Raw genomic sequence first — 23,878 nt, 5'->3', positions numbered from 1 at the left:
GTGCACATAGTTGGCTTGAAATGCCCGCATCGTCACAACAAAAAGCCCATACTTTGTTCTATTTGCGCTGAGTGTTTGCTTGCGGTTAATGTGAGTGGATATGTTGGTATTCACACACATTCATGTGTATATATGAGCATTTATGTGTGTGTAAGTAACACATAACCTTACGTAAGTGTTCTAACATTCTGTAATAATGTATTTATTTTACTAATAAGATTACCCATTAACTAAGAAACTTTTACTGATTTTCAACAAAAATACCAGGGCTTGTAAACTTTGAATTTAAATAAAAGTTCCCACTTAAAGTTCTATTTTTTGCTTGATGTGGCTATGTTATATTAGACGCCTACGATTCGCCACTTCTCTGCTCGCTATCGCTGGACTGTGTTCGCTTGGTGAAGAATTTTCATGTGAAAGCAACAACAAAGTAATTAAGCAAGACTCCCCAGAGAGAGAGTACGGTTACAGCTAATAAAACTAGGATAATCCACTATTTTCACAAATACATCTAAATTTTCTAAAGATCTTTTATATTTATGCAACAAAATATGTTGTTGTACCAGTTGCTTCATCTATTTGCCACTTGCTAACGCTGGGCGAAACGAAGAGGCCTATTGTGAGTTTTCAAGTTTATCAAAGGTAAACTTGCGAACGGGTACCGCATAAAAATAAATAAATGTTATGGCCAAAATTTTGAGTCGGTGGTTGCCAGTTAAAGATGAATCTAACGCTAGACACTGTGAAAAATTTCGTTTATTTTGATTAATCCTTCTTCTTCTGCGATCTTAACCCAGTTGAATATAGTGCCCTAGTTCTTTTTTCTCGCGCTAGGCGGCACCAACTAGAAACACTAAGTGTAGACAAGCCATTCTCCACTTAATCTTTCCAACACACAAGGTGCATTCCTCTTCATCTGCCACCGCGAGAAGGTATCACATGGGACACTTTCTAGGCTGGAGCGCTTGTGCCATTCATAAGACATTAAAGATTATACTTTTGATATTAAATTTTGATTTAGATATTTAAATTTACCATAACCCATGCGCATAAGCCCACAAATTTTCCACTGAACCTTTCTCTTCAACCTACCAAAGTCTGTCTTATTGAATGCTGCCATTGTACAGGTTTCTGCATCATACAATAAGACGATTGCGATGAGAGACTTAGAAAGTGAGATTTATATTTATTGACTTCCGTGAAGTAGTTTAAAGAAAAATTTACGCCATTTTTCAGAATGGTAAAAAGAAATTATATCCATAATTTAATTAAACTCATACCTTAGTATCCGTTAAACCTTATGAAAGATATCCTAGTACTTCCTCATATACAAATATATGTACAATCACCCAAATAGATCGGCAAAGTTAGGTCTACTCTCGATCGCTAGAGCGGCCCCCCTTTAGAAGAGTGATTGTCTTCATTAGCTCACATGAATATGAATATGAATGCTATGAGTACGATTTGTTATCCAAAAATTATGTTAATCCAAATGGACTTCTGTAGTAGTTGTACAAGTGCTTGTGGAAGATTTTCAATATTTTCTCCAATCATTTCAGAGAACTTCACTCTAATTTGCGATATTTTAACTACTTTAAGAAAACGATCAAAGCTTCGTATCAGGAAACTTTTTAATAGCACTAAAATAATACAGATTTTCGATTAGAGTTTAACGAAAGTTTGAGAGAACAAATTTGAATACAAATTCAGATATGTAAACAAACAGTTGGTTAGGGACAGTGGAATAAAAACTGCTGGCATGAATACTCGTAGGAGCGTCCGGAAAGATATTCAGGTTACAATAAATGACATTCTTTTGGCTGGTTCCCTTTAAAAAGACTAACAGAAACGCTGAATAAAGGAAATAGTCCAGGGATCAGAAGAGTTAAGATTAGTAGAAAGCTGTAATAAATTAGTTTTTATGCATTCTGTGCTTTTTAATATCCTTGTATTTGCTTTAAATCACTAAGGGACAATTAACTCCGAAAAGCTAAAACTAAAAGAGAATTATTAGAAAAATCGATTCTTGCCATGAATTTAAAATAAGTAAAACTTAATTTCGCATTCTCCTAGGAAATGAAATTGTCATTGAATTGGCCAACTGCGGATCAGCAGTTACCCAATAGGAACCATATCCAATAATCGGAATCAGTTCTACAGTAATCATGAACTGGATTAGCGAGATTGTATGCAATTTACATCCTGAACAGAAAAGTGTCGAAATTTCTTCTAATATTTGGTGGAAAAGTCATTCGGTTAATGGTCAGACCCGATTTGGCTGTCTTGTTTAGAGGAGTCGGATAGCACTGTGCATTTTCTTCGTGAGTGTCCTGCAGCTAGGCTACGTTTTTCGGGTTCCGATGCCATGAGAATGAGTAAAATTCATTCTCTCAATTTGGAGGGCATTTTCAGATTTGCCAAAGAATCTGGAAAATTCTTACATGACTAGCTACCTCTGTCTCTTTCTCTATTCTATCTTATCTCCTGCTCTCTGTCACTTTTCTCCTTTCCCCCTTTTCTATCAACCCTTTTACTTTTCACAGCTTCGAATACAATGGAATTTTCAGCCTGAGTGTTTTATGAGTTACCAAATCTCTCGGTGCTTCTTCTAATTCTTAAAAGCATGATTTATTAAATAAAGAATTTCGTGTAAGATTAAGTAAAAATACAATAAATATAATGAATGTTCATATGTATGTTCCTTAAAAAAGCGTTCCAATATGTATGTTTTGGAACTAAATAGTTTGACTGTGCATTAAAATTTCAACGTAATTTTTTAGGTCGCGTATAGCTGAATATCAAGTATTATAGAGGGTAGTTAAGGTTCAAAGGCTGGTTATTGTCGTTGAGGCATAATTGAGGTTCTATCCCGTTAATGTGCCGAATTATCTCATCTTTTAGCTCTTGAATTGTTGCTGTCTTATCGACGTACACCTTTTCTTTCAAATAACCCCAAAGAAAGAAGCCCAACGGTGTCGTTGACGTTTAGGTGTGGTTCATATTCAACATCGGCTCTTGAAATTTAACCACCCTTTACAAGGTGGCGCAAAATTAATCATTCAATTTTGTTTTTTGAATAATTTTTGTACTGGATAAAATAATAATTTTGGGTGTTAGAAGTCTTTATTTTGACTTTAACGCGCTCCGTTGCTATTTTTGTGTACAGCAGTTATTTAGTTCACAAATTTCCAATGTGATTGATATACGACACCATTTGCAAAAATTATACAATTTTCGTTGGGGTGATTAGTTTTACGCCACATTGTATAAAAAACTCGATAAAGCAAAAAACATTAGCTAATAACATACTTTATTACAACGAAAAAGTCATCAGAACATCCCGACAGATGGGCTGGACATATCTGACACATCTAATGATGATAGCATTTTTGGCTTAATCCGTAATAACCGCGCACGTTTCTTATCAAAATTGATTTTTTTCCTAGTTTCAATTTAAATTTTTATATGTTTTTTACTTATGGCTTGAATTTTCACTGGACATTTACTTAAACTTTTTTTAATAAAAATGAATAGTTTTTTTCTATAAATACTTATCCAATTTGGATTTCATTATTAATTCTTTTACACGGATTTATAGGAAAATATTTAGTGTTTTTTCATCTTACACGACTTTTTAGTGTTGGGGAACATATCCACAAATTTACGATAAAGCCGCATGCATTTTTTTACTCGAGTGTTTTTTTTTGCACGCTTTTCTAAGGAACATATCTACCGTACAAAAATAGAGTTGAGTGTATTTTGCTTTGCTTATTTCACAAGCGAATTGGTGGATTAAAGAGCACCAATAATAAAGAAACGTAAATGAAGTCTTTCGAGTATCTCGTCTAAATTGTTCAAAGTAAATTAGAATTATTTTTAGTAAAATGAGTAAGAAGTAAATTTGGAGCTTATAATTTGCAACGTCGGAGGATATGGAAAAGCATCCTGCAACAAATATTTACTTCCGCCACAGGTAATAATATCAAAAGGCCTGAAGTAATCTGTTCATATTCTCTCTTTTTCTGTAAATTCCATGCATTAAGCTTTGCTCGACACCAAATGTGTGGATACTTGAAAGAAGTACTCATTATACCTTCCATTTTTTTTTACGCACAAAACACATTTGACCATTTTGTGAAATAGCGACTTGAGCGAAATCGCCGACGAAGAGCCAATCAAATGGCGATAGAACTGAAAATATCTGACCGTAGCATCCGCCGCACACTGAAAAATGTACTCAAAGTCAAGCCTTAAAAGATCCAAAAGACGCATGATGTCATGTCATCCAAAGCAGCACCAAGTCAAACTTCGCTGAGCGAAGGAGTTGCTTCGCTTGGTCGAAAGCGGTCAATTTCCGAGCGTTTACTGGTGAGAAAATTTTTGAATTGAGCATTTCGTAAACTCCCAAAACGACAGGGTTTATTTGAGTTATCGATTGGCCATCAGGAGGTAACACCCGCCACAGGTAATGATTTGAGGGCGCTGTAACCGCAGATGGGCGCTCTCCAATCGTTTTCATCGAGCCTGGCGTCAAGGTAAATGCGAAATATTATCGGGAAGGTATTCTGGAGGTTACCTTGAAGGCGTGGACCGAAAAACATTTCGGTGGTAGACCATGGACTTACAGCAGGACTTGACGCAGTCTCACAAAGCTCGAGTGAATAAAGAATTACTAAAAAACAACGTTTTAAACTTCATAACGTCTACACAATGGCTCTCAAATTCACCAGATGCGAATCCGAACTAAAAGATTCACCAGTCTCGAGGCGCTGAAAAAAACCATTGTCCGCGAGTGGGCTAAAATATCTGCAAGTCATGTTCGGGCAGCCTGCGATTCGTTTCTGGACCGTTTCAAGGCCATAGCCAAGGCAAAATATGGAGCAAAAGTAAATTTATTCTTAATTTTGTATTATTTTCACACATTTTTTACTTTGAGCTATTCACCTTCAGTACTTTTCCCAACTGAAATTATGGCTTTTATGGCGGACCGTCTAGGGCCGGACCTATAATTTAATATTAAAGTTTGGAAAACTCAATTTCCAAATAATTTTGTGATTTTAGTGCAATGAATACAGATTTTAACGTTCTGCAATAATTTCAGCTTTTTTAGAGTGACAAATATAAACTTATATGAAATAACATAATATTTATTTCTTTTAAATTATGGCCTTTTCTATGGTGAAATTCCACGCGGAAGTAATATATATTATTAGATATGTGCGTAAGTTATAATTATTTCTCAGCTGTTATTTTATTTCACTTGCTTAAATTGATGGGTTTAGATACTCGTACATACATTTAGGCAGCGAAATTTGAATAGGCATGCCAATGTTTGTTTATTTGTGATTTGATGGTGCTTGCGGCCGTAATTGTGGGCGTACACCACACACCCACAAATAAGTATATTTTACTCGTACGAACATGTTTATGTAAATATATGTATGTATATTTGTACGTACAAAGCGAGTGTTTGGCTACGCTATGTGTTGGAGTGTAATAAAAAGTAACAGTACAAACTTTTCTGGCATGAACTTTTCCGCTATTATAATACACATTGTATAACACTGCAAGCCATTTTTTACCACATTCCCGATATGCTTGCGGAGCGAACAAAGAACAAAAACGAAAAGATTATAATAAAAAAAGATAATAACAACTATACAAGAGTAATATTGGTAACTACAACTATTCCAAGCACTCCACCTTATTTGCGAGCGTGAATGCGAAAAATGGATGCACTCACCCTGCAGGGAAAAGTCAAACTAGATTGGAAACATTTTAGTTCATATTCATTTAGTTCATTTAGTTCATGAGGTACTAGTCATTGAGTACAATAATATTATCTTTTTTTATCAGAATTAGTTGATTTTTTTTTAGATAAGAATGTTTAAGATTCGTCTATTGACACTCCAAAGCATCGAAATGATAGGAGGACTATGTAATGTATAGGTACATACTGATTTGAAAAACTCTATACTCCAGCGTATTGCATCACGGTAACAATTAGTTTGCCAAGTTTTTTCGGAGAGCTCGATTAAACCCAGTTTCCTCTAAACGCTATATGTATGTACACTTTGCAATCGAGCGGCCGAAGTGTCAGCTTAACAGTGTTGATTTCAAGTATGAACTCGAGCAGCGCTGCAGTACCCGAGTGATTTGAAGTCTTATAGTAAATCGAGCGATGCTACTATGGCGTCAAAAGAAGCGAATATAGACTTAGCCATTTGCGATTCCTAAAACCACGTGTTTCGAACAATTGAAAGGGTCTACGTTACATTCTGGTGAAATACGACTAAGCGGGAAGCTGCACATAATACCTACTTAAAGGGCCGAAAAGGGACTGCAAGGTTTACTCTGACCGTAACATGCCTGGAGTTGGGCGCCAAATTTTGAATTACTATAATACGTGTTTATGGTATCAAAACGGCACGTAAGTGCTACCTGTAATGTACCTGGGGTACTCTTGCCATTTTACCTACCATAATACGTGTCCTGATAAACTTAGGATGCGTCTTGGCTATTATTTCACTAAATATCGCACCAAAACTAATTACAAAGTGGAATATTTATCAAAGGTTGCTGTTGTCGACATATAAGTGAAAAAAGTTGTAGAAATTGTATTTACCTGTACCTGTAAAAATGTACTTAACGCCTAAAAACGCCTCGAGAGCAAAGGGTTAAAATGAATGAAAAGGGGGTGCCGGGATTATCTTCGATCCGAAAAATAAAAAATAGAATAAAATACGGATGTAAAGTTTAAATCTTCCTTTGAATCTACTAAGAAGTCTGTTTCAAAAATCTCGAGCTTAACTTAGACAAGGCCCAAGGAAAACAAGCCTAAGGAACATACAAATTTCTATGCGCTTTTCTTGGCTAATGAACTTTTATCTAACACCAAAGTAAATGCAAATATGTATCTTGTTTCAGAGTTGAATAAGTTTTACCAGCGCCAATAAACCAGAAATGAAGCTAAGAAAATCACTTCATTTGAATAAAAGCGGTTTTTCCAAAAAAGTACCCTTGCTGAAAAATCGTCGCAATAACCGTAGGTAAAAAATATTAATCTAAAATTAAAGTAGAAATAAGTTTTAAGGTCTTATTTTTTGGCCTTTACTGATAGTGTGAAGCAAACACCAGGGCACAAGACATAAACGAAATTTACCAAACGTGCATCAGACCAATTATTATGTTGTTCAATAAGTTTTGCAGTTCGATAAAATGGGACGTTCTAAATTTTCTTTGTCATGTTGATATATTCTTCATATTAACGTATGTGAAGTTTGGTTTTAATCTGTCAATCCATTCTTTGGTTACAAGCCATTTGTATCGACGTGTCACAGTATCTTCTACAATGGAAAAAATCAAATATAATGCAGTGATTGAATTTTTATTTTTGGAATGCCTAAAAGCAAAGCAAATTTATGGACGAATGTTGAAAGTGTATAAAGACTTTTCGCCACCAATTGGTAGAGTAGAAGATGGGCCTTGAAGACGATCCGTCAATAACGTCAAAAAACAGCAACAACACCAGAAATCTTAGAAATAATACAGGATATCGTAGTGGAAAATCATCGAGTGACCGAGAGATATTTAGTAAAAGTCTTAGGTATCTTGTCGGTGTAGTGTAAGTAATATTTTGAAAGCTATGTGCACAATGGGTGGCGCATTCGCTACCAATAGAGCAAAATACATTCGAGTGCGACTTTCTCAGCAATATTTAAAGCGTTTGAGAAAGGATTTTGTGCATCAATTCATCAATATGGATGATACTTTGATCTACCACCATTATCCCAAATTAAAACACGAGGCTAAAGAGTGGTTGAACCTGGTTTTCCGGCTCCGAAAAGTGTTTATGCCCAGTCAGGTGTTAGACTCAATTTTTTGGGAGGCGAAAGGAATTTCATTTGTAGATTACTTCAAAACTGTTAATTAAAATCCATGAATTAAAGTTTGAGTTGTTGGAACATTCACCGTATTTGAACCCCAGCGGCTCCCATATGTTTCCAGACTTAAAAAAATGCAGGCGTGAAATGCATTCTTCATCAAATGGTGAGGTCATAACAGCTGCGGAACATCTCATTGGAACAAGTATATTGATGCTCAGGGTGATTATACTGAATAATAAAGAGGTTTTTAAAACATGGAATAGTGTTTTTCTTATCGAACTGCAAAACTTATTGAACAACCTAATATGAAGATGCAAATTTTGTGTGCAATATTAGAGTACACAAGACTCGATCCACAGCGAAACGAAAAGTCAAGACACATACGCGAAATAGAAGATGTAGCTAAGTGGAGCCAACAACGCCGAAAAGAGAAGAGCTGACATGTCAAAAGAAGGACTGATGGGTGACTTGGGAAAGCAGTCATGCTATATGCTATGGGTACCGAATATGCCGAGACCGCCTTGGGGTCTACCCAAGTATCATAGATGCCATCAGTGCTCGATCGGCTTACGATCCGAATGCATCCGAACATATGCAAGTAATGTATAATTTTTATTGGTAATAAAATGTTGTTATAAAACTGGACAAAGTCCTAAATAGAGTGGAAAAAAAATTTAGAAGACTTATAGTGTAGGTTAGGTTAGGTTAGCCTGGTTGGCAATAAGCCACGCATAGACCTTTTGGTCCCTAGCGATACCAGATGGAGACCGACTTCTATGAATACTTAAAGTAGACATCATGTAGGATGTCAGCGCTTTTGGCGAATCTAAGTAGGGCTGGGAGCTCCGCTTTTGAGACGTCTTCCAGCCCCTCAAACAGTGGGGCTCCCAGGCATTTTAGTCGCGTTTTTAATAATGCCGGACAAGCGCACAGAAGGTGTTCTAAAGTCTCCTCAACATCCTCTCTGCATTTTCTGCATTTGTCCGTGTTAGCAATCCCTATCTTGTACGCAGGTGCAGCCAATAGATTGTGGCCTGTTAGCATACCTATGATAGTTCGCGAGAGCGTAAGTACGAATTGAGTCAGTTTTTTGTCGTTAGTTCTACACATGACTTTTGCTGTTTTGCATGTGGTCAGGTTAGTCCACCTAGCTTCCTTTTCATGTGGTCGTCCATTTCGTTGTATATTGTGTTTAGCGGTTTTGGTATGTCATTCTCCTGTTCAAATGGTAGTCTCACAACACTTTTCGTTCCCCATAATGCCTTTGTGACCAGGTACCCAGTAAATATGCAGCCTACTGTTTCCGGCTAGCCTTTCTATGGCCTCCCTGCTCCGTCGAACATTTTTGGACTTAATACAATATAAGCTTATTGCTTTTATTGCTGCTTGACTATCCACGTATATAGACTTATAGTGTAAATTTGAACCAAGTTTTGAATGCTGTCCAATAGTTGTATCTGAAAGAAGTTTCATTTAATTTTGAGAAAACTGTCTACATTTGAGAACTGTCTACACATTCAATGCATTTCGGAATGGATTTGATTTGTTATTTTAGAAACATGTTGGACCAGAACCTTCCTATGCTAGTGTGAACTGTATCCTGAGTGGTTCTTGCTGATGCATAACTGAACAATTGCCATGTCGCTGTGTTAAAAATACCAATTGATAGCATGGAAAAATAGAACAGGATTTGGTTGAGCTGAAAAGTAAGCTGGCAGTATTTTAGTTCGCAATTTGTAATTTTCCCTGCCGGGTATGTAAATCTGTATATATATAATCTATATATCCATATATGCACTCACACACACTGGCGCCAACATACATACACATATAGCCAGAGGCATGTAAGTTTGCATAAATATTATTAGATATATGTTGTGTAACTCGTGCATATGTACATGAGTATGTGTGTAAGATTTGCTTGTTGGCATGTGAGACATTTTCACATACCCAACATTTAGCCAATAAATTATGCTGCAAATTTTATTGGCATGAAAAGTTGGTAACAAGGATAAGGCTAGATGCCAAGTACGTACATACATACATACATCCATTTTGTATGTGCGTATGTGTGTCTATGTAACATCGAAAACTATGTTGTATTGTCTTCGCAACAAACAATGGTTGTCTGTGATTCTTAAATATGGTCAAATGCTCAAAGCTCTTATACCAGTATACTCGTACGTATATGTATATGAGTGTGCATACACAAGCATATAAACTTGCTTGCATATTTCTGCGCAAATATAGATGTAGTCAAGCAATACAAATAAAATAAAATTTGTGTAGGCAGATATTTGTGTTTTTGCTTCCAACAGCTTCCTCAACTTGGCATGTGTTATATGGGCACACGCACACACATACTACATATATGGATATACAAATATTTAAATAATCTGATCCTACTAGTGTTGTTGGATGACTACAAAAGTATGCAGCATAATTGCAAAATATCGACCAATCTGATTTATTTTTGCTTCTTCCAAAATAGCAGCAAGCATTTTTCATCATAATTGCTAAGAAAATTCTTATGTTTGTTTGCCTGAAGCTGCCAAAGATTGCTGCTCTTATTTATTTATTTATTTCTTTCTTTTTATAACGCTTTTTTTTATCAACCATTAATATTTCTATATTTATTTATTTAACTAAGGCATACAAATATATTTTTACAAGCTATGCACTTATAATTGCTTTGCGTGCTAGGTAGCATATAATTGCTTTTCCAACAACAAAACACAGGGTAGATATTTTTACAATTTTAACAAAAACTGAAACACTGAAACTCTATTGCAAATATTCTCACACATAAAAAATTAATAATAAAAGACACGTGAAAATATATACCAAATTGTTTTTTGTGTCGTATGTAACTCATTTATGTTTACATTAATATTTCGGAATTACTCTCAGTGGCTTCTAGGAACATTTAGAATATGGATATCTTGAAAAATGGATCCAATATGATGAAAGGGAGCACGCCATTGAGCTTATCCCAATTTTGAACTGGCTCAGAACAATTTCGCGTTAAGATTTTGTTATAGCGCAACATCACTATATCGGAAGATTTATAATTTTGGAAATGTCGTCTAACGTCAATCATATTTGACAATTGTAAACTAGACAGCCGTAGTACACAAACAGAGCAATGGAGCGTGTAAAGGTTAAAATAAAGGTTCCCTTCACTCAAAATAATTTCTATATTTTTCTATTAGAAAAATCATTCAAAAATACTTTGGTATAATTTCATTTGATTCTCAGACCTCAAAGACGGAATTCGTGATGCTATCGAGAACATGGGGCAGCCACTTTGCCATTCGGTTATGGCAAATTTCATGAAAAGGATATTGTCCTCTAAGCGTGGTCGTGGTAGTCATTTGCCCGATATTATTTTCCACTATTAACGGCATGTCTTCCTCTTTATAATGAAAAAATCATCCGATCATTTCAATTAAAAAATAGCATTTTTCTTTGAATATAGGTAATATATACCTATGAAATGAGACTTTCAGCTATTAATCCATAAATGTCGCTAGGAGTATTTTTAAACCTTCCCAAATGTTTTGTTTTTTTCGTCTGTCATCTGTCAACAATATTCAGTTCATTGTTTGTTACATTTCATACAACAATGCATTTTTGTCGCTCTTAAAAATGTCGAATTTCGCGCCTTCAAACGACGATTTGCGGACATCGTTAATTTTCTGTTATCAATTGAAGAAAAACGCTTCTCAAGCTCATCAAGTGCTTATAGAAGCTTATGGTGGACATGCTCTAAGTAGAGCACAGTGCTTAAGGTGGTTTGGAAAAATCCGAAGTGGTGATTTTAGCGTGAGAACGAGGACCGTGGCCGGCCACCGAAAAAGTTTTTAGGACGACGAATTGCAAGCATTGTTGGATGAAGATGATGGTCAAACGCCAGAAATTATGGCAGAGCAGTTGGGAGTGACCCAAAAAACCATTTCCAAACGTTTGAGGTGCTTTCCATTTCAATTCAACCGGGCTATGCGGGTCATGTTCTTTGTTTTCGATGTAACTCAAATATGTTGCTTTCTGGTCAAACTAATGAGACACGTATTTTTTTGTTTGCCCGAAAAAAATTTTATTCAAGATTTATCGGCAATTTTGTTTTTCGGCTCAAAATCGATTTTTTTAATTATATAAGAAACATTTTTTAATGCTCATAACTTAGTCAAAAATGAACCGATTTTAAGGATTATGGGTTCAAAATGATCGTCATTACTTCCACAAGCGACTTCATGTAGAAAAAATTGCAAACAGGTAGTTGAAAATTTTTTATTTTGCAGAGAGCAACTAATTTGAGTTACATCGAAATCGGAGAATATGACCCGAATAGCCCGGTTGAATTGAAATGGAAAGCATCTTGAAAGACATGGGCATGATTTTAAAGGTCGGAAGATGGGTGCCGCATGAACTGACTGAAAGGCAGCAAGAGAACCGAAAAACCACTTGTGAAATGCTGTTCTCCCGGTTCAAAAGGAATTATTTTTTATATGGGTGGTGAAAAATGGGTGTATTTGTCCAATCCCAAGCGCAAACGATCGTATGGTCCGTCCGGCCACAAGCCAAAAACAACGACCAAACCAAATCGCTTCGGCCGCAAGGCAATTCTGTGTGTTTTCTGGGATCAGCGTAGTATGATTTGGTACGAGCTATTAAAACCAGGTGAAACAGTTGACGGTGCACGCTACCAACGACAATTGACCGATTTGAACCGCGCTATAGACCGAAAACGCCCAGAATATGCAGAATATGCATCACAAAGTAATTTTTCTTGATGACAATGCACCGCCACATCGAACAAGAGCGACCCGGAAATCGGTGGAGACGTACGATTGGGAACCGCTCGTGCATGTGGCTTACTCACCAGACTTGGCTCTTTCCGATTATCATTTGTTTGCATCGATGGGCCACGCACTTTCCGAGCAGCGCTTCAATTCTCACGAAGATGCCAGAAATGGCTCGATGATTGGTTTCCGGCCAAAGATGCCAATTTTTTTGGCGCGGTATCCACAATTTGCCCGAGAGATGGGAAAAATATTATAAAATATTACTATTATTTTGAAGAGTAAATTTGTAACCATTTTGTGTTAATAAATGTTTGAAATTGAAAAAAAATATATCATTTCATAGGTATCTATGGAAAACCCTATAGTTCTAGCAGTCTTGATGTTATTCGGTTAAGCTTTTACATAAGAAGTGATTTATAAAACGTAAAGCTTAAATTTATATAAACTTACTAAACAAAAAATTAAAAAAACAAGCCTTGTGAAACAAGTCCCATCCGAACCGCACTTATTATTAACTGGCACATTTTAGTAAAATTTAGACTGACTGTGTAAATTTCTTGAATCAATCACGCAGTGATTGATTATTAAATAGCAAGACAGTGATTGCTTTAGTTTATAAAATCAGAAGGATGGATGGAAATTTACTGTTACTATGTATAAAGTGAGCGTGGTTATTGTGCTATCGTTCTGTGGGATCTAAATGAGATGGGAATGACAAAGCCACCACTATGTCTGGCGATTTTCATTAATTCATTATCGAAATGCGTGTCCTTACCCAAATGTGGACATGACAAAGAGCATTTTTCAGTTTTTTTGTCGTATTACGGGTTTTTGGGCTTAGCATCATAGCAAATGTAAGTAATTTTGATTTATTTGTATATAACACTGATGTCCGGGTTTTTTTTTCGTTTTTAAAAAATTGCCGTTATTTGAGAAGTGGGCGTTGGTTTCGGACGATTTATCCATTGTTCTTGGAGAAAAAGCAATATGCGTATCAAGTCTCATTAAAATAAATAAATTTTTGTTCGAGTTGTCGTGTGCACTGATGGGTGGAGGAATGGACAGGCATACGTTTTTTCCTCAAGATTGAAGGCATAATTTTATTATTTTATTTATTTATTAATTTATTTATTATAAATTATAAATAATTTTCAAGTGGGCACCTGATGTGCAACGATTTATTCCATGCTAAGGTTATTACTTAAGATTATTATTTTAATACAGTATTTGCCGTCTCGTTTATTAACTCGTTCATATTTTTATAAAATCTTTAGACATCTTTTCTACACAATCTCGATAGAAACAATCGGATTTAATAAGACTTACGATTTCGACAAATCGAGAATATTCATTCGGTCCAGGAAATATACAATACAATTATTGATACAATACTCTTCCACGCCGGGGCGTATGAGTAACAACTCTTAATCAACGCAAGCGAATGAAGTTCGACATATTTGCAGTTTTGGCACTGTGAAAGCATTTTACTCACTAAATATACATTAGGATGAGACAAACAAACTACAGCAAAACACAAAAAAAAACAAGATACATTTTTTTTTTTTTTTATTTTAAACGGGGCCCCTATAAAAATAGTTGATTTTAATATAAATATTTAAAATAAAACTTCATAATTAGTAATATAAAGAATACAGAAGAGGAAATTAACTAATATGAACCTGTAAACGTTTTATAGTAAAATTACGGAATTTCGCATTTTTCCATGCGAATTCAATTTTAACTTTCAAAACTTTGTCTGCACAAGTAAATATCAAATATTAAAGCTCTAGGGGTTGCAACAAGATGAACACTTAATTTTAGACATCCTAATGTGCCTACATCTACAGGGTGGCCCATATGGAACATACTTTTTAAAATTTCAAAAAAAAAAAAAAAACGATTTATTTTGTATATTATTTGTTTTTTTTTTTTGTCTGAAAGAGTAACCATCGCCATTATTTATGGAATACAATAGCTTGTTTTGGATACCACTTTTAATAGCTTGAATTATTAGTGGATTGTTCTTACAAATCAGTTATTTAAAATGTCTAACAAGAAAGCCTGATGGCGTTAAATCGCAGCTCTGAAGTGGCCAATGGACATCGCCGAGAAAACTGGAGAAAACTAGGACGATTACTGAAACAATTGTGCTCGGCGAAGTCTGTATGGCATCCGTTCATGGTTTTCATTCCATGACACTCTATCCTGATGCAAGCGAAGATTGCCCAAGTACATGTCGGCAATGACCGGCCACAAAAAAAAAATTGCTTATCAGATCTCCGTAGTGTTACCGTTCACCGAATTGGCATTTCCAATAGCATTTAAAAAACAAAATGGGTCAATGATGCCAATGCCTCAAAATCAGCGCAAAACTATTACTCTTTTAGGATGCGTTAGGTATTCAATGATCAGGTGCGGGTTTTCGGATTTCCATATGCGGAAATTTTGCTCTTTCACATAGCCGCGGAGATTAAAACACACTTCATCAGAGAATATAATTAATTTTTTGGAAAACGCACTGTTTGAGATACATAATATTGATTTTGAAAATAATTGTATGTTGGTTTTCGGTGAAGTTTTCCAGAACTGTCACGGTCAAACTAATATATGATTAAAAAGCACAATATAAAGTACCCTGTATACATAACTAAATACGCTCGAATATAGCATACATCACTCCGTAGAGGCACAATAAAGCTTCATTTACATTTATTCATAAATTTACTAACAAACAAGAAAATTTGTGTACGCTGTTGTTGCAGGCTTGACAAATTACTATCAATAATAAATATTATGGAGAAATATTTGACATAAAAAAACTTTGAGTGAGCGCTGTCAGTGAGTTAACTGCTGGTGAAAATTTATTTCACTTCATATAAAGGAGGCAGGCTTACAAATATAGCAAAAATATACATATTGATAAACATACATATATATATGTGGCTATGTGTATATAAATATATATTCTTATACATCTTACTTACCATCATGCGAATCGTAGAGATAAATTATTTTACGCCAACCATAAAATTGTATTGTATCGATAATCGCCTGATGATAATCCGGACGCATACTTATGGCATAGTCGAGGAAGCCGGAAGAGGGTGTCAGCACCTAACGAGCGCGCAAAAATGAATGCGAGTTCATGGAAATAGAGGTGTAGCAAAATGAAAAGCACAAATGAAACAAAAACATATTCTGGTGTAAATTGAAATCATCGTGACAGTGGCGAGTGTTGAATGTGTAAATTGCGGTGGTACATAAAAGTTGTGACAGCGCAGCCAGTGAACGGGTGAGTGACTGGAGTGAAGTGAAAAATGTGTATAGCTTTATAAGAGACAACAGCATGAATCATTTTATGCGCACATGCACAGTCACACAAATACAGAAAGTCCCAGTTGCCAATTGCAAAAGGGCTACTCCAGAAAAGTCCTTCCGACATGACTTTCCCTAAAAGAGTTGTAGCTATGTTGCTCTCTTCAAGCTTAGTTGGAAGTCTTATGCTCAAATGCATTCCTGCACAAGCTGCCGAGGTAGTCATTGTTTTAATAATTTTTACCAATTTTATAAGTTTGTAAATTTTTCTGCAAAAAGATTTGCTGATTATCTGCGAAACTAAATTCTCTTTGTTAGCCCTTACTTTAGTTAATTAAAAAAAAAAACATTTGCAATACAACTATTCAGGAGCAATTAGACGATTGCATGGAAGCCCTTCACAGAGAAAAGAAAGTCCATCACATATAAAAAAGAAAACAAAACGACAGGCTTGTGCTCGCCAAAAGAAGAACTAGAAGTGTTCTCAGAAGGGGCTTCAGTCCTTGCCAGCTGGGTGGGGTTTCTTTGCATTCTCGTTTTTTGTTCAAGTTTTATTCCTTTATCTTATTCATATATACTTTTGTATCTAGTTCACTTGACGCATTTGTTGCTTTATGTTTAGAAGAACGATTTATGGTGATTGAAATCACAGTAGCCTATGGCAGCCGCTGTAATCGATCGTGCTTGTGAGTGGTTTAACATGCGTTAGTGCAAAGATTATGCCGATTTAACTTCTCGTAAGCGATATATAAAAATTTGTAAATGATGTATTTTCTTTTATTTAAAAAGCCTTCCAGCGCATTTCTTGTATGAAAAAGCTTTTTGCAAAATGCTTTCATCACTCGAAGCTGGCAAAACTGCTGGGTTCACTACTCAGCTTTTGCAGAAACTAAAGAGTGTATAAAAAGAAGTAAAGAAACTCGGCCTAAATCTATGAGCGTGGTGACCGCCACACCATTAGAATGAATATATACAAATACAGTTAAATCTGCCTCGTTTTCACACCAAATTCTGTTGTAACTTGCAGCTGGGAAATATCATACTACTATTACTCTTCCCGCAAATTTAAAGCTTTAGGTCAACAGTTCCCTATACAGTTGGTTGAATGTTATGCCCTTTAAACACATCACTGGTTCGTTAGTTCGTGCGTGTATTAGATAGAAGGATATGGAGTAGAGTGTCGAAATAAAATACGAAATTATTATGATTTGTTTCTTGTGTACATTTTTGGACATTTATAACTTTATTAAGCATTTCATAAATTGTCGGAAATGGCTTTTTGTTGTTGCATGCCTTTTGTATGCTGTGGTTTTGATGTTATTTTTTGTTGTTATTATTGTTTCAGCTACCATGCGGCAGTTCTGCGCCATTATTGTTCAAAGCAAACTGTCTACTACTTCAACAAATGGGGCCATCTGTGATGTATTTGTAAAAATATGTTTCATTACCACTGGGGCGTATGATTAACATTTAATAAAAATGTGATTAAATAAAATTTATGGCAATGACATAAATTAATGCAATAAAACAGAGCAGCACAAGTATATTAAGATGCGAACGCTGGGCGGGGTATGCGTTTAAAATCATCTGAAGAAATCTCTGCCTTTGTTTTAGCGATTATTTATTACGAAAAAAAAAGAAACCTGTTTTATATAAACAAAATTTAAAGATACTAATATTACTGGGATTATATTTCAGGCCATATTTTTTTATTTACGAGGGAATTACAGTTTTTATTATTACCAAGAGGATTAGGAGAATGATTATGGATGGTCAAATGTATTTAAGTATTTAATTAGGATCGTTGAAATTGCATTTACTTCAGACGGGTGAGTTCTGCGCTGCTTTTAGCCTCATACCTACCCAAAGAACCTATTGGGAACAGGTTTTACTATAGAAAACCTATCTATTTAGCTGTCATATGCATGAAAGAGGTATATATTTTACAGCAGTGCTGGCTAAATCTCATAGTACTCGTATGAATACTTCTTTTGCTTTGAATTGTCAAAGTTTCTGATCATTAGTATGAAAATGGGAATCGAATCAAGAGACAATTTAACGTATATTTAAGATTGGTAAAACTTTGAATAAAACATTTCATTTGATTAACCCAGTTCACTGCAAAATTAATAAATATTTGGTAGTTGAAAACGATGTTATTGTTTTTTAAAATATTCTTCTTGATGATGGATAAATTTTGTATCCGTTTGCAACATTTTTGAAGCACTTTGTGCAGTCGCGTTTTCAGGGCGTTTTTTAAATTATATGGGATCCAATGTGAACAGAATTGCTTTACAGCTAGAAGATTATTGCTGCTCGTAACATGAAAACCTTGCTCAATCATTTCACATACAGCATCGGTATAATCCGTGTTTTCGAGTGGTACAAATCGTTCAAAGAGGGCCGTACATCGGTTGAAAACTTGCCTCATGAACGTCGTCCAGCAACATTAGTAAACGACAAAAACGTCGGAAAAGTAAAGGAAATTGTGCTTGAAAATCGCACATCTCGCAAAATCGGTTAACGCTGAATATCATTTAGACGTTCTAAAGCGTTTGCGCGAGAACATTCGTCTTAAAAGGAAGGAATTGTGGGACAACAAGTCATGGTTCTTGCATCACGATAATGCACCAGCTCACACATCACGTCTTGTTTATTTTATTTGAACAAAAATAATGTTAATATCGTTCCGCAAGCACAGTATTCACCTGATATGGCTCCATGTGACTTTTTCCTGTTTCCCAAGCTCAAGTTGCCGCTCCGTGGAAAACATTTTGAGACAATTGAAGTCATAAAAGAGAATTCGAAGAACACACTCGAGCTTGACTTGTTTACAGTAGCACAGAAAACAAACTATGTGACATATCAAGCTGAAATTTGCCATGTAAGCTTATAACAGTCCTACCAAAAAACAAAAAATTTATTTTTGCCATATGTCATCCGCGGACCGTTTTATTGATAACGTCTCGTTCATATTTGAGCAGAAGGTATATATGTGTTTTTTTATTTGCGATTAGGAAAAGGCAGTCATGCAGTTTTTGTGCAGTCGTTATCATTGAGACTACGTTGAAGGAATTAAAACAAATATTACTGAAAAATTTAACAGCTGACATTTCGTTGACAATTTTGACCATAAGGCAGAGTTTCTTATGGAAATAAAGACGTTTTGTTCTCAAACTGAATATTTATCACATAATTCAGTTAACTACCCATTAAACTTTTGCTTAGGTAACATAGGTGGGTAAGTAGATAGACCATTTTCTTTTAAGTGCAAATCAATTGAACTGGCTCACATTTGTATCCCTAAGGTCATCGGCATCATTCAAGAACGATGAGCCAAAGTATCTAAACCTATTGGCAAGCCACGCGATACCTTAACAGAGGAGATGACTGACAGGTCCTTCCTTCTCCACATTCTTGCGGTTTCTGCAATAGTCGAAATGAGGTACGTTCAATCTTTCCGCATGTTGACCTGGGAGACACGGCCTGTGATCAAAGCAACTAACATAGAGAAGTTCTTCCCGGAGCGATTAAGTAGGGCCTTTGATCGCCTGACGTCCCAGTTCGGCCAAATTCTTTTTGTAGCGTTACATGCGAGACTAACAATCCATCTCGTTGGCTGAAGTGACAATGCTACTTGGTACCACGCAGTTTATAGGGCGTGAGGGGTATACCAACAATTTCTATACCAGGAAGAGGGCAAGTGGTAGTGCACTCACTAATTTGTCTGTTTACAATCCCCTGGTATATCACTATGCCCTGGCACCATAAATTTTTCCTAGAAAACCAATAATCTACCGTAGTTTGATTATGAGAGATGTCATATTGAACAGGAATCATCCTGAGTATTTATTTGTGGCGCCCCTAAATCGGTAGTTTTTTTATAACAATATATTTTTTTTTATTATCGCGGCACACAGAAATTTTAAATTGGTCTCTAAAGTGTTTGGGGTTTATATTGCGTATTGTATCGTGTAAAATCGAAGCAGTATAAAAAAATATATTTAAATCGGTGTAAAAATGATTTAGAATCGGAAATTTAAACATAAGTTTGCGCAGCATACTTTTTATTGCAATGTAGTAAGTGGAAAAACGTACATAAATACGTACATATAACCGTTATTTTTCCATTTACCATACACGTACACTCCACGAACCACTGCACACTTAACACACTTTGGGGGCGACAATATGCAGCATAAAACTCACAAAGAGTTATAAAAGTTATTTGCGCTCGCTGCTGTCACACTTTTTGCCACTTCCCATACACTCTCACATTCCTTTTTTTCATATTTAAGCACATAGGTCTGTGTTGTTTGCATGTTTTTTTTTCTATATTTTTTGTTTCTTTTTTTGCTTTTGTATGTTAGCTTAGGAATTTTGGCTTACTTTCTCTGGAAACCATGGTGTCACGAATGGCATTTGAAATGTATTGCTGTACGAGTGTAATGTATCAAATGAATCCGGCGATACAGCACCCAACATGGAATAAACGCCACGCGAAAATTGATTGCATACTGCAAGGCGAGTAAGCACGCATACATATTATATTGAATCGAATGGGAGTTTCAAAGTTCAGCAATGCAGCAGTAGATATGAAGAAGAAGAAAGAGAAAAATTCAAAATAATTAAAAATCGTAAATGTATTGTAGTACTTGAAAGTATGCGTGTATATATAAATGTGTGTGTGTGTGGAATTTGTCAGCTATGTTAAATATTATATATCTCGTACTCATATGTGGTATTTAAATCGGGAAAACGTGCATAATTTATGTGCACTACAACGGCGAGCAGCAGCAATGCGCTGGTGGAAATCAAGCAGCAATTGACAAACAACGGCTCATTTGCCACATCCGCACTCGCCACACAAGGCTACATTGCTGCCGTCACGCGCGCACGTCGCCTGCACATTCCCGAAGTGTTGACCACATGTGAATATGTATGTATTTGTGCAGACATGTTTTCCAATGGCACTTTTGCGTTTGCTTGCATGTGTTTTTTGTGCTTTTGACTGATGTATGTGCGTGTTCGTGTTCGGGCGCCTCGACGTACTTAAGCGTGACAGTTTAAATGCATCTGCTGTGTTGATCACATCCACGTACGCTTGCAGCTCGAAGCGGCGTGACGATACATTGAGGTTGTGATTGAGCATTGCGTATTTAAACGCTGATTGCACTTCATCGGTGCCCTGCTCGAATATAGCGCCTGCAATGAAAGAGGGAGAAAAAGTGCGATATTAATTCGTGTTTGCTTATTTAGTTTCGCTATTTTATGCAAAAATTCAAAATATATTTATGTATTTGCAGCAGCTATTAAATTTCTGGCATAAACTGGTTTAAGGACTTAAGGCTGTAAGTTATTTAGCACCGCGTGCACTATCAACCCAATATTTCACTGCTGTGTCTGGAGCCTAGATATTTATTTATTCATTAATGCCTAACAAAATACCGAACAGACACTTGAGAGATTAATTCAAAACTACATTACAAGCTTTTTTGAATATTTAATATTAAAAAAGTGTAGTACAATTAAACTATCAACATAAGAAACCATTAAATTTCTAATAATTTGTAGAAGCTAAAATTAAATTTTACCGAATTTAATAATTAAAATAACAAATACTTTTGAAGTATTACTTTAATTTGTTACGTAGAAAGTAATTTTTTATGTGCATTTGAAATACCTGTTTTTCCCCAGAAAGGTTCAAATCCAAAAAGGCGCATTAGCACTATACTACTGTGGGCAAAAAGTAAGGTGAATTTGGTGTAAAATGAAAAATCTTTATTTATTCTTATAAATCAATTTCATCCCTTTCAAAATAATCCCCTCTCGATGAAATACACTTATGCCAACGATTTTTCCAATCCCCGAAACATGCCAAATAGTCCATTTCCGGTATAGCCATCAGCACCTTCTTCGATTCAGCTTTTATCTCCTCAATCGACTCGAAACGCGTTCCCCGGAGTGGTCTCTTGAGTTTTGAGAATAGCCAAAAGTCTCACGGAGCCAAATCAGGCGAATACGGTGGTTGCGAAACGATATGCGTGGAGTTTTTGGCGAAATGGTCACGAAGAACGAGTGCAGTGTGAGCCGGTGCATTATCGTGATGCAAAAACCAAGAGTTGTTGGCCCATAATTCTGGTATTTTTAGACGAATTGCTTCACGTAAACGACGCATAACGCTCAAATAATATTCCTTATTAATAATTTGGCCAGGTGGAAGGAATTCATACTGCACCACACCATGAAAATCGAAAAAAAACTGTCATCTTGACTCTTATTTTTGAACGACTTTGTCGTGCTCTTTTCGGTCTGGCCTCGCCTTTAGCACGATATTCGCTTGATTGGTCGGTTGTTTCAGGGTCGTAAGCATAAATCCAAGTCTCATCTCCCGTAATGATGCATTTGAGCTTGTCCTGATAGTCTGAAAGCATTGTTTCACACACATCAACGCGACGACTTTTTTCCAAGAAATTGAGAGTTTTCGGTACCAAACGAGATTTGACTTTTCGCAGGCCCAAATGGTCTTTCTAAATGGTTTTCACAGATCCTTCTGATATTCCGATCATATCAGTAAGGTCTTTAACAGTCAACCGACGATTTTTGAGCACTAACTCCTTCACTTTATTGACGTATTGGTCATCTGTTGACGTCGATGGTTATCCGGAGCGCTCCAAGTCATCAACACATTCTCGACCCTCTTTGAAGTCTTTGTACCACTTATAAATATTTTTCTGCGACATGGTCGAACCACCAAATGCCTTCTTCAACATACTAAACGTTTCCGCAGCCGAAATTTCACTCCGCAAACAAGATGTTATTGGGAATAACCAATTATGTGTCCTAGGGGATTTTAACTTAACCAATATAAATTGGGTATATTTTGACAATAACGTATATCTAACGCCTTCAAACGTCAATAGTCCTACTGAATCTTTTTTTATTGATAATTTACTGGGCATGGGTCTAACTCAGATTAATGGGTTAACTAATAGTATGAGTCGTTTACTAGATTTGATTTTTATAAGCGACAACATTAGTTTTGTTCTATCGCAGCCTCTTTCTTCTATATCGCCGATCAACGTTCATCATATTCCTTTAAAGCTTGACTTGGAATTTTTAGAATTTTTTGAATCCAGACCCGATAGTGCTCATCCTTCCTTTAACTTTGCCAATTGTGATTTCCAAACTCTCGATAATGCCTTACGTGAAATTGATTGGGAAGTATCTCTAGGCAATATTGAAGTTGCTGAGTCCTTTGAGGTATTTAAAACTTTAGTCCTTGATATATGCTCTCAACATGTTCCAATTTTTAAGCGGGTAAATTATAAGATTCCTTGGTGCACGAAAGAACTTAAACATCATAAAAATTTAAGAAATAAGTTTTTTAAGAAGTTCAAGTTAACTAACGAAACCCGCTATTATGATTTTTTTAGCCTCCACAGGAATAAGTTTCGTACTTTAAATAAGTATTTGTATAAGGAATTCATTCACAAATTTGAGCTTAATATAAAAAGTAATCCGAAGAATTTTTGGCGATATATTAAATCGATTAAAAAGGCCTCTTCTATTCCTAATTCTGTTTTTTATAGAGACGTAACTGCCTGCTCTGTCAGCGATGCAGCGAATTTATTTGCTGATTTCTTTTCATCTAACTTCGTGTCTGATGAAGATATTCAGGGAGAACATTTGGCAGCCATTCGCCATAATTTCTTGGGTAAAGTGTCTTCTTCAGTTGACTTTGGTTCGCTTGTTCTGTCTGATGATGATGTCATTGAGGGATTGTTAAAGATTAAAAACTCGGCCCGTTCGGATGTAGACGGGCTTTCTCTAACTTTGTTTAAAAATTGTCGCTCTTTAGTTCAACCTCTT

At 35.9% G+C, this 23,878-nt stretch overlaps 1 protein-coding gene across 1 annotated transcript in view; it reads right to left on the bottom strand.

The window, feature by feature from the left end:
* LOC128861694 (glutamate receptor 1) overlaps positions 1-23,878 on the bottom strand; it is a 262,464-nt gene that overhangs the window by 167,648 nt on the left and 70,938 nt on the right. The window contains 3 exon segments of the mRNA XM_054099996.1: positions 15,676-15,805; positions 20,396-20,523; positions 21,059-21,211. Coding sequence (XP_053955971.1) covers positions 15,676-15,805; positions 20,396-20,523; positions 21,059-21,211 — 411 coding nt within the window.

Source organism: Anastrepha ludens, chromosome 4, assembly GCF_028408465.1.
Source record: "Anastrepha ludens isolate Willacy chromosome 4, idAnaLude1.1, whole genome shotgun sequence".
Lineage (NCBI taxonomy): Eukaryota > Metazoa > Arthropoda > Insecta > Diptera > Tephritidae > Anastrepha > Anastrepha ludens.
Note: the sequence above shows the minus strand (reverse complement) of the source record. Positions and strands in the feature narration are given on the sequence as shown.